This window comes from Diadema setosum, chromosome 11, assembly GCF_964275005.1.
Source record: "Diadema setosum chromosome 11, eeDiaSeto1, whole genome shotgun sequence".
Lineage (NCBI taxonomy): Eukaryota > Metazoa > Echinodermata > Echinoidea > Diadematoida > Diadematidae > Diadema > Diadema setosum.
In genome coordinates this window covers 7,381,637-7,394,540 of record NC_092695.1, presented here as the reverse complement: position 1 = coordinate 7,394,540, position 12,904 = coordinate 7,381,637, and the positions used below count along the sequence as shown (strand labels likewise).

Below are 12,904 nucleotides of genomic sequence, written 5' to 3'. Positions count from 1 at the left end.
CTCAATTTCAGCTTAATCTGATAATCCCTTCATTGTTGCTACAATGGTTTACATCAAGTTTGTTGTCTCATTCATGGCACGGGTAGCACGGCTGAGAAAAGATTAGGCACTTGAATAGACCCTGAACTTCACAGCCTCTTTTCTCAGCTCAAACTTTTCCAGAGTGCGCGCTTTCTTTCCAATATCTATATACTTCAAATAATAACTTCAAAAGGTGTATATATTATGCACAAAAATGTGATTGACCATAGTCTAAAGTTTGATACACTAATATATTTTCATGCTTCTATATAAACCTAACCTAATACCGATCACACACTGCATTCAAACACATGTAATACACACTCATACAAACAGCTTGTGTATAAGTCATCACAAATTGTTTGCCAGTAAAGAAATGTAAAGAAAATGCCGGCACTGCATGTTGAATTTTATGTTTTGGAAATGCATTTAAATCACCACATATAGTGACATCATACAACTATATATAGACATTGTCATGATGTGTTCGTTTTTTTCCACAAAACTCATTAATGAGAATGTAAACAGATGAATTCAAAAGTTTTACTTTTGTATTTCAAAGATAATGGATATGCATATATCAATCTAGAAAATTTTGCAGTTTTGATCATAATGTGTTGTATGTGGTCATCATATTATAAATGCTACAATTTTTTTTTCTCTACAAAACATATGTAAGACATCTAAGGATGTAATTGTTAGTAGGCCTATATGATTTTTGGCACTTTTCTGTTGATTCTTACAGTTCGAAAAATGAAAAGACCTTGAAAGAAGAAAGTTGTGCGAGAGAGAAATGTAGGGAGATGGAATATGAGCATTAAAAAAAAAAACATGAAAAGATAGAGAGAAAAGAAAAAGGAAAGGAACGGAAAGAACGAATGAGAGAAAGAAGAAAGGGGAATTCAAAGGAATAGACTAAAACCTATCACTAAAACCTATGTGTACCAGAAAACGGTATACCGGTTTATGTCATGACCTATATCTGCAAGTTTACGTCAGACTACAAGAATGACTTCATCTTCGTGGCGCCATTTGAGGTCGAGGTGTGTGTTTGTAATGCTGGCTCAAATTGGTGTCCGGTGGTTGAGAGAGGGAGGCAAGCTACAATATCATCATCACCAAAACGTTATCAGCTGCTGCTGCACGTCACGCCACCACCCGATCCGAAACCAAAGAACCAAGGAACTCTAATACGCCGTCCATTTATACACGGGATATCGATATCATGTATACTCAGCATAGCACAGCGCATACTGCAAGTACGTCGGCTCGGAGTTGGTTCTCGCCAAAAAATACAAAATGAGGGAAAGTTGATTGAATACCTCTTTGTTTTTTACTAACGCGCATCATACTTACTATGGGGGACAGACTGATCTCGTGGAAATGTGCTTGTTAGGATGCTGAAAGTGTCAACAACGGCAATACCATGTCTCTATTCAAAAATAGCGACGGATTTTTCAAGGTGAAATTCAATCGTGCCAGCCCGACGGGTCAGGGGGCTGGGAGCGAAGCGGACACCCTGGGTGCCGCGGACAGCAACAGTGCGTCGCAGGGGCCAAGCAGTGACTACGACTCTGTGGAGGCAATCCCTACGGCCACGTATGTCACGAGAACTTGTAGTTTTGATCCAAGTTTCGAGCAGGTTCTGCCTGATCACTGGACACCTGAGGTGATAGCAAATGACAATCTTGGAAGTGGCAGAGGACCAGCTCTTGACAGGGAGAAATTTGAAACGTTCTTTGACAAGGAGGGACGGTTGGTGGACGAGCATGGCTTCAGGAAGGCTGTGTTCCGAGGTATAAAATTAATTTGATTTCTTTGACACTAATAAAAGTGTTTAATCATGGCCCTACTTTAACTATTTCACATAGTATTGTAATATAATAAAGCTGTGTACTCAAAATGAAATCTAGTAGTAGCACTTAGGACAATTGTGTCTGTCAGATTCTATCCTTTATGGAAAAAGTTTCATATGAAATCTCCAGCCTCACTTTATAAAAAAAAAATATTAAAAAAAATCCACTCTATGTGAAAGTTGACATGTTGACGAGCAATACTCGTTTCCCTAGCCAGACACTGAAATTTGCTTGAAATGCATAGCAACATCTTGACGGTCGCAATCACATTCAAACTACAGTAAAAATTACATTTATATACATTAATCTCTTTCCATACAATGCATCTTTGCAAAATTTTCCTTTCTATGTCAAGTCACAAGGAAGAAATAAGAATTTATCAATGATGTCTTTGTATACAAAGATCAAAGGAGAGGGATACTTGGGATGTGATTGTTGAAGTATTCTATTATCATTATGGACTAAAGATGTATCGATCAATCTTGTCGATAGCAGCCATTCAAGGGAAACTGAAAAAAGTAACTGCATGGCTGTTAGTGTTATCTAGACAGGTGGCTTACTTGCTAGGCAGAGTTTGACTTTCCTTTTCTCTTGGGCGTGGGGGTTGGGGGAGGGGATTCTTCAATGGCCATAAAAGTGCCAGTATACCACAGGTGACCACTAGATACTTTTTCTATGGACAGGTGACTGCATCTCATCTAAAAATTTGTGTATAGTAGAAGCTTACATGTAACTGTAGTTTGTTTCACTTTACTATATTTGACGGAAAGTCAAATTGACCGGGAAGTGCAGTTTTCTCTCAGTTTCTCTCAAAATAATCCATAGTGTCACAGAAACCACATTATGGTTTGGTGTTGTCTGATATTATCATTTTTGCTATTATTTCCATAAGTACTGTTTCATAATGCAAAATACAGTGTGCAATGTAAAAAAAAAAAATTTCTCTGAATGTGAGCCATAATTTGCTAAATATCAGTGAGCATGCCATTGTTTGCTTTAAAGTTGCAAAAATTATTTAAATCTTCTTGATTTTTTTAGTGAATATGTAACATTGATCCTCATATCAGATTGGCATTTTTTGATAATCCTATAGCTCTGTATCTCGAATTAGCAAGGTTTTTCACAGGTTTATTGAAGTCAACCAGTTTCATCTTCAAGAATTGTAAATTCACTGAGGACAAGATGATGCAAAATTCTGCAGCAAAATTACCTCAGACGTTGATAGGTTATCCCTTGTGTACATTTGGTACTACTGCCATATGTACAGTGTACAATAGTTCATGGTCATACAATTGTATGGCCATTATGTTTGTGTATTTACTCATGACTGATTTATTAAGACTCCAGGCTTACGACATCTGAATACACAACCAACCACCAAACCCCATGTCAGCTGTGTAGAGCATACCATTGTCATGATATATGGGAGATGGTTGCTAATCACCATTAATTATGCAGACATGACATGAAGTGACTTATTGCATTGTGACTGATATTGAGTGATAATGGAAATTGAGTATCAGCCATTCATTCAATAGCATTCAGAAAGTACATTTTGTATAAAGGCTGGTAATGTTCTCTGTAATCCAAACCACACTGCTTCTAATTATATCTGCAGCACTGGTTGTAGGCACCTTCATATCTTTGCCTGTACAATTGTTATGCACTCTAAGAAGTAATGTGTACAGTATGCAGCTACTACTTTTATTGCATTCTGTAGTTAAAAGATTTAATTGTGACCTGGTACAACAAAAGGATCCGAAAGTCGGGGGAGCACAATTTTCTGAAAATGGCATGACGTTATTCCCTTACTCTTCTACTTTAATTTCATATATAGCACAACTCATAAAAGTACTTGGTTGCGGAGATATCGATGATTTTATTAGTGCATGTCAAGTGGTTGAGGAAATCAGAGTTTCGAGAAAAACGCCTTCAAAGTTTTTCTTCAGACGCTATCATGATCAAGGGGAGGCGAGACAGTTTTCACCGCTTGACAATAGAAGGCATGCTCCTAGCGGCCTCCGCGATGTTCATTCAAGCTTAGCGCCAGCGGTCTATGCACGACCAATCGCTAATCAGGATGCCACGCAATGACCAATAAGATCACTTCCTCGTTGCTGGGGGCGGAGTCTAGCTGCGGCGCTAAATCCAAATCTTCGGACACGTTTCTGTCACATTTAAAGTCAGAAAATCATGGCCCAGAAAAATGCCTATTTCTTGCCTTTCCTTTGATCATTTAGCTTCGAAATTTCGGCAGATGATAGACAAAACATTAGACTACAAAATTATGCCAAAAAGAGAAATCCAATTGACTTGACCAATTTTGATGATGTGACTTCAAACTCGATTTTCTTGGCTCGGCCGTCAGTGACTTTAGGATCCTTTTGTTGTAGCGGGTCACAATTGAAACTCTACTCCATGTTAAGCTTGAACCAACTACCAGGTACTAATGTACCAGTACATTGTATAATTTCCCTCATTAGTTGTCTGATTTTAATGGAACTTCCGCTGCTCTGTCTGTTCATACGTATACCTTTATTCATTATCTTAAACACAGAGTCTTATGTACCTTACGTACCTTCACATCCAAGTGAAGAAAAGAGGAAGTTTTTACATGTAGACCTTGTACACAGTGTATTTTAGATTTAACATACAGCTGTAAGAGACAATTGATTGCATGTATGGATTGAAATAAATTTTTACAATGCCTATTTTCTTTTTTTTTTTTTTTTTTTTTACCCCCACTTTTTACCCTGTTGCCCTGTTTACATGGTGAAGTACAGTGTATCATTTTCCTTTGAGGGCTACCTGACATAAATTTAATAGTGATCAACCTCTAGGCCTCTGCCTGTTTCAAAAGCTAGTGAGTGATGCACATGATACATGTAGTTTTATGTTAAATCATGAAATTATAGCCAGAGCATTCATCCTCCTCATGTCTGTCGTACACTGTTTAGGAATGTCTGCAGCCAACTGGTCTTTTTTTTTCTTTTTGTCATTGTTACAAATTTTGCAGCAGAAAAATGATTTTTATTGCAAATCTACAATGTTTTGTGTATCAGATTGATTTTGACAGTACAGTGTATGTAGTGAGAGGTATATCTACACAGGCAAGAATGCTATATTTACAGTGTATGTTGTTCGATATTCCTGCTAATAATGATGATGACACTGGTTTTGATAATGGATAATTAACAACAGTGGTCCCTAGAACAGCCAAAGTGGGCTGTCAAAAAAGAAAAAGAAAAAAAAAGTCACTTAAATTGTCAATCAGTCATATTGATCGTTATAACAGTGACAGTAATACCAAGTTGGAGTGTGTTGCGTTCTTACTATGTGACAAACGACAATGGACACGGACACGTCCCGTTAGTAGCCATCATTTATTCGGAGCCCGTCGTCATAGCAACCACACTATGGCAAGCCAACAGTGCATAATCATACATAACAACTCTCCCCCCTGCCAATCCAAAAATGTATTTTGACATCCGGTGTGAGGGTTTCCATAATACAATGTTGTGTACATCTGCAGTACCATGTTATTAGAACATGACATCACAAAAAAGATTGTCTCTTACTTACAAATATAGCCCACAACTGTGTGATCCTAATCAAATGTCACTTGAACTTCAGCAACGTTGTTCCGTTTTTGTTTTGTTGACGAAAAAGTGCAAAAAGTATCCTTTACATAATAACAAAATTCTGTTTTTGGCTACTGCTCACAACTAACCGAAACAAGCTGTTTTCCAGCAATTGTATGCATACATTTCACATCATATTTTCTGTAACATACAAAATAAAGTACATGAACTTCAACTTCCACGTGTTGTTTGAGTTATCTTTTTTTTTTCCACAGTATGTATAATGATCCTGATTATCACAAAACTGTAAAAGAACCAGTAAATAGCATTATTCGTTTCCTTATGAATAATGTCACATTATAAGCTCAATGCTCAGTTTGCTATGTAAATTCGGAATAACTTCTACTGTATCAAACTTTTGGGGTGAGTGGATATGCGATATGTAACCAGTTCAATATCTTCAGCAATGGATATACATGTATGGTCCATTCAACTGACACAGAATACTTGTTCAAAACATTTGTAATTCCGTTGTTACTTATTTGCTTGTATACAAAACATCTGTAATCTGTTTTGTTGCTGATAATGTATGTACATAAACTACTAAACTTAACCAAAAACCTCGGGATATTACTTCATATCCAGCTAAATATAACACCTTTTTCTGTTAACATCGAAACAACAATCATCTGAATGATTTAAACACCAAAATTAACTCCTTAATCACTGAGTTGTGATTAAACATCCTTCTTCGTGTCAAACTCCTCTACGCCTCTATTCAGAAAGAAAATCTATCTGGTGGTTTTCTCTTTCTCTGAGACCTTCTCAACACTTGCGTAGGAGACTGTTCTACTTCAGCTCCTTGTACATCAGGTTCACTCTGAGTATCTACGGTGTCTTGTTGACATAAGGTTTCAGGTACTCTAACTGGTGTGTTTTGAGAACCCAAGGGATGTTCTTCTACAGACCTAGGCAAGACAAATGTGTCCCTTAAGACAGACCTGCTGGGTCTTGAACTGTCTGGGTCTCGTGTAGGATCAAACTCTTTGTTCCCTAACTGACTCTGATCTTGTGAGTCTTCTTCTGTTTCTAATCTAGAAAGCAACTGATCTACATGCCTTCTCCAAAATCCTGTTTGTACTTGTACTTTGTACATGAGCGGACCTTCTCTCTCTACAACCACTCCCGGGACCCATTTACGCTTTCCTGTGTAGTCCCTAGCGAGTATGGATTGTCCTACTGCAAACTCGCGCATTTTGATTGCTTTGCTGCGCTTATCTCTGAGAGATGCCTGGTAATGCAGCTGTTCAGCATATCGACGTTCGATGTTAGGACGCAAGTTATCCAGTCTCATGCGCAACTGCCTTTTCATGAAGAGTGAAGCAGGTGATTCCCCCGTGACACTATGTGCTGCATTGCGGTAGGCCAGCAAGAATCTATCTAGCTTCGCTTGTGCAGATCCTCCATCAGATCTTGAGGCGCGCATGGACTGTTTGAGTGTCTGGACAAAACGCTCTGCTTGACCATTTGTACTCGGATGGTACGGTGCGCTGCGCTTGTGCTTTATGCCGTTCATGTGTACAAACTCTTGGAATTCAGCGGAGGTGAACTGACTTCCGTTGTCAGTTACGATGATTTGTGGTAGTCCATACCTAGCAAATACGCTTCGGAGAGTATCAATGGTGCGCTCTGATGTGATACTCGGCATGATGAATACCTCTGGCCATTTCGAGTATGCGTCTACTATGACCATGTAGGTGAGACCTTCGAATGGTCCGGCAAAGTCCACATGGATTCTTTCCATCGGTTTGGACGCTGGAATCCATGGATGTAAGAGTGTTTGCGCTGGCTGATTTTGCACAACCTGACATGTTTCGCATCGCTTTGTGCATTCCTCGATCTGGGAATCGAGGTGCGGCCACCATACGTAGCTTCGTGCGATTGATTTCATTTTTACTACTCCGAGATGTCCTTGATGCAATTCCGCAAGGACTGCCTTCTGCATTTTGTGAGGGATGATGATTCGCATTCCCCACATGAGTATGCCTTGCTCGATTGTGATTTCTGTTCTACGCATGAAGAATGTCTTTAGCTCGCTTTCTTCTGTAGGTAGCTGCTTTGGCCATCCATCCAAAGTATATCTGAGCACTTTGGACAAGATCGGGTCTTTGCGCGTTGCATTACGCAATTCCTCGTGTGTTGTCGGTAGCATGTCCACATGACAAACCGAAACATTTCCTGGTTCACGACCTTCGCGTTTCTCGTTTGAGTCCGGTAGCCTTGAAAAGCAGTCTGCATTTGCATTGGCCTTTGATGTGCGGTAGCGTATCTCGTAATCAAAACCTGCGAGGTACATAGCCCATCTTTGCATGCGTTCCGCTGCTAATGTAGGCAAACTCTTGTACGGGCCTAGCAATGCTGTGAGCGGCTTATTATCGGTAATAAGCGTAAACCTGCGGCCATAGATGTACATGTAGAACTTGCGAAGCGCGAATATGATTGCTAACGCTTCTCGCTCGATCTGAGGATATTTTCTTTCCGTTTTCGTGAGCGACCTGGACGCAAACTGTATCGGTCTTTCAGTTCCGTCTGGTAGTACGTGCGACAATACTGCGCCTATGCCTATCGGACTCGCATCCGTTGCGATGGAGATCGGCAACTGTGGATCATAGTGGATCAAACAATCTGACGCTTGCAGCAGTTCTTTCGAGCGTTTGAATGCCGTTTCTGCTTCTTCGCTCCAAGCGAACTTCCGATCAGATTTCAAAAGATCTGTGAGCGGGGCGATCACGTGCGCTAAATTTGGAACATACTTGCGATAGTAGTTCAACAACCCTAGGTACGATCGTAACTGCGACACATCAGTTGGTCTAGGGAGATTCACAATCTGCTTCACCTTCTCCTCAACAGTGTGTACACCTTGCGCATCTATACGATGTCCTAGAAACTCCACAGAGTTGCACTCGAACTCGCATTTCTCCTTTTTGAGCTTCAGACCGCGTTGCTCTAAGCGCGTGAGCACTGCGTCCAAATTTCTCATGTGCTCTTCTTGCGAACTACCCGTAACGAGAATATCGTCTAGGTACACCTGTACTCCCGGTAATCCTTGCAAAACCTGATCTATCGCGTTCTGCCAAATTGCCGGTGCTGTGGTAATCCCAAACACTAGTCTATTCTGCTTGAACAAACCCTTGTGTGTTGATAGTACTAAGTACTGTTTGGAGTTTTCATCTAGTTCCATTTGATTGTAGGCATGGGCTAGGTCTAACTTCGAAAAAGTTACTCCTCCACTCAGACTTGACAAAATGTCATCGACATTTATGTTGGGTGGTGCCACTGAACTAAGCACTGGGTTGACGGTGCACTTGTAGTTTCCACACAGCCTAACTGTTCCATCTTTCTTAGGGACAGGCACTATGCCTGTGCTCCATTCACTGTGTTCTATTGGTGTAAGTACACCACACTTCTCCAATCGGTCTAGTTCTTGTTCTACCCCTGCCTTTAGTGCATACGGGACTTTGTAGGGCTTAGTCCTGACTGGTGTAGCATCATCTTTCACCCTTATGCTAGCCTTTGCATGGGACAATTTACCTAGCTGTCCATCGAATAGCTTCTCGTGTTTCTGAACTACTTGATCGCTTAGCCTATGCACGTTCACTTTCTGGTCCAATGTACTAGTACCAAGACTTGTCTGGACTAACGACTTCCAGTCTAGTGGTATTACTCCTAACCACTCACGACCTAGCAACATGTACTCTGTACATTCCAGTACATACAGGGCTAGTCTACCTTGGTACGTTCCATACCTAACCTGGACTTGGACCTTACCAACAGGCTCAACTGTTTCTCCTGTGAAACTCACAAACGACTTCTCAGTCTGGTCCATTTTCAAGTGGGACAAATGCTTTTCATAGTACGACAGTGGTATGATGCTTACACTTGACCCTGTATCGACTTCCATTTGTGTCAATTTACCTTCAATTTCAATGGGGGCCAAAATAGCACCACTCTCAGTCCTAGAACTGGACCTAGTCCTAAACTTAGAACTACTCTCAGTCCTCAACTTGAACATAGTGCGATCGTACTCAACATCACTTTCTTTGTCAGAACAATCACGCTCACTCTCAGTCTCACTGTTTCCAGACATATCATTGTATTCACGACTTTCCTTTACATTATGAATACCACCTTTCCTTTTCTGTCCGTCATTTCCTTTACTCTTTGACTTAGTCTTGGATCTAGAGTCTGTGTGTTCTTTGTTCTGATTTTTCATCGGTTTTGGCTTACTCCGGCACTTCCTTTCAATGTGTCCTTTCTTCTGACAGCATCTGCAAGTTGCTGACTTAAACCAACACTGATCAGGTGCATGGTTCCTCCCACAACGATAGCACTCGCGTTGTTCCTTCCTCCCGCGGTTACCGCTGCCTGTAGAACCGTGCGGCTTACCGTAGACCGCGTTCACAGTGGTGCTGGTCCTGGTTCCTGGTCTAGCGCCGCTGTAATCTCCGATGCCATTCCGCGAACTCTGGTTCCGCATAGCACGGGCCTCTCCCGCTGCTGTTTCTCTCTGTAGCGCGTAGTCTACCGCTTCTCTGAACGAAAGTCTGGGGTTTTCCGTTGCCTTTTCCATTAACTTCAGCGAAGTTGGCTCGTGGGAAATGCCACTGATGAATCTATCGCGAAGCTGTTCATCGAGCTTGTCCCCGTATTGGCAGTTCAAGCTCAAATGTTTCAGCTGAACCACGTAGTCACTCGTCGACTCGTCGGGCGCTTGATCACGACGGATGAACTTTCGTCGCTCCGCTACAACCATGGGTGTCGATTTCAAATGGCGTCGCAAAACCATCTTCAGTTCGTTATAGGACTTCGATTGTGGGGTGGCTGGTGCTACCAAGTCTCGTACAAGACTGTAGTATTTCGGTCCGATAGAATGTAAGAACATGGCAGTGACCTGCTTTGCTAATGCTAGGTCCCGCTCCTCTGTGCGATCGCGTGCGCTCTGTACTGGCTCATCAGGCACCGCGAGCCCATTTGCTAATAGGTAAAGTTCGAACCGCTCGACGTAACAGTCCCAGTCTTCCGTGTCGTCGTAGCTGGAACTAAACGGTGGCAAAAATACCCTGTTCTGCCCCAAATTTGCACTCGCCATTGTGCTAGCTGCACCCCTACAACTTAGAGAGTCGAATGTCACAAATATCCCGTCCTCGTCGCCAGTTTTGTTGCGTTCTTACTATGTGACAAACGACAATGGACACGGACACGTCCCGTTAGTAGCCATCATTTATTCGGAGCCCGTCGTCATAGCAACCACACTATGGCAAGCCAACAGTGCATAATCATACATAACAGAGTGATACAATGTAGCATTTTTTAAAGATAATAAAAAGTTTTGGTACCTCAAAAGCTTCCCTGAATTTCCTTGTCTTGGTTTGTGTTTCAGGTTAAAGTTCGTTGTCTGTGAGAATTACTCGCCCCAAAGTGCTCTCATGTCTTAGTAATCATGCAATAATGGTTTCGTACCAGAGCCAACGCTGTACAGCGTCGATAAATACTGTACGAAACCACTGACTGCGACCCGCAGCGTGCAGCCCGGTGCAGCCCATTGTACGCATAGCTAGATGCGACCAGCAGCCCCATACGCATAGCGTAATGGGCTTCGCATTGTAGCATTCAGGATCATGACAGAATTAGTATCGCGGGTAAATTTAAAACTTAAAATCCAAACATTTCTTCGATTTGAAGACTTACCAATTAAGTTGAAGTATTGAAAACAGGCTTCGAACAACGTTTGGTTCTGTCAATAGTCCCTTTCTGTTCGAATTGATGACTGAATGTGACTCGGTCGAGAGGACCTTGGGAGAGCTACATACACTAGATACCATGGCCAGCGCATGCGCACACAAACATCTTATCCGTTCATGGATTTGAAATTTGTGTGCGGGCTGCATGTGATGTGTTCGCATGCACTGGCTGTGGTATTCAGTGTACTGTATGTAGCTCTCCTCAGGTCCTGTCGACCGAGTCACATTCAGTCATCAATTCGAACAGAAAGGGACTATAGGCAGAACCAAACGTGGCCCGAAGCCTGTTTTCAATACTTCAACTTAATTGGTAAGTCTTCAAATTGAAGAATTTGGGATTTTAAGTTAACATTTACCCTGCGATACTAAATCTGTCATGATCCTGAATGCTACAATGCGAAGCCCGATTACGCTATGCGGATGGGACTGCTGGTCGCTATGCGTATGGGGCTGCTGGTCGCAGTTAATTGTATGATTACTAAGACATGAGAGCACTTTGGGGCGAGTAAGTCTCACAGTGTTAGTTATATGAAAGGTACTTTAACCTGAAACACAAACTAAGACAAGGAAATTCAAGGACACTTTTTGAGGTACCAGAACTTTTTATTATCTTTAAATGATATCAAAATGAAAAGTATGTGATTTATTAATCATTTTTTTCATGCAGTGTCCTTCATTTATTGTCATCGGTTTGTTTTCATCAGAGATACATAATCTATCCTTGTTTTCATATTGTTATGTGTACTTTACCATTTTTTTTTTTTACCATTGACCAAGAAGTTGAGGGACCAGCAAGATATCTGTTTCATTTTTTTTTTTTTTTGGTGTGATATTGTTGCTGTTGTTGTTGCTTACAATACCTTAAAGGACAACTGTTTTGTGAACTTTCAATTCTGATACTTCAGTATCGTGCATCTGGGTGTCATTCTTGATGTGATTGAGCCGAGTCTTGGTGACGACCTGATAAATCACAACACCGAATTGATATTGTCCCCTCAAAACATAAAAACTTGTTATTCTGTCACAAGATATGACATTTTGTTTCCAAGCACAGAGAAAAGATACTTTAGGAAATTTAGGGCCATAGGACTAGGGAGCACTGCAACAATGACTCTTTGGTCACATGACAGGTTGACATGTTCATATTTTTTGAACTTTGACCTTTAGAGCAGGCTTCACTGTTGCCAGTCTGAAAAAGCTGAGCTGTGTGTACATGCAAGCTACCAGAGTATCTGATGTGTAACAATGAAGCCATGAAAAATCATACAGATACATAGGCCCGAATTCACAAAGGTGGTACAATTGAAACCATGGTTTAAACCATGGACAATTTGTATGGAGCGCCAAGTGTCACATCATGGCCTATTTCGTTATGAAATCAGTCATTTCATTGACGAAATGACCATTTCATTGACGAAATGTTCATTTCGTTCATGTCGTCGATGAAATGTTGTCATGTTGTCATTTCATTACGAAATGACTGATTTTGTATCAAAATAGGCCATGCGACACTTGGCGCTCCATACAAATTGTCCATGGTTTAAACCATGGTTTCATTTGTACCACTTTCATTAATTCGGGCCATAGGGTTGAACTATGCTAAATGATTCAATAGTGTGAAAATCTGGGTGAGTTACTATTGCAC

At 41.1% G+C, this 12,904-nt stretch overlaps 1 protein-coding gene across 1 annotated transcript in view; it reads left to right on the top strand.

Moving 5' to 3' along the window:
* Window positions 1–1,336: 1,336 nt before the first annotated feature.
* The window catches only part of LOC140235096 (TBC1 domain family member 15-like), a 42,672-nt gene continuing 31,104 nt past the window's right edge, over window positions 1,337–12,904 (top strand). Inside the window, exon 1 of the mRNA XM_072315133.1 lies at window positions 1,337–1,817. Within this exon, the coding sequence (XP_072171234.1) occupies window positions 1,448–1,817 (370 nt within the window). The 5' untranslated portion in view covers window positions 1,337–1,447. The remainder of the gene's footprint in view (window positions 1,818–12,904) is intronic.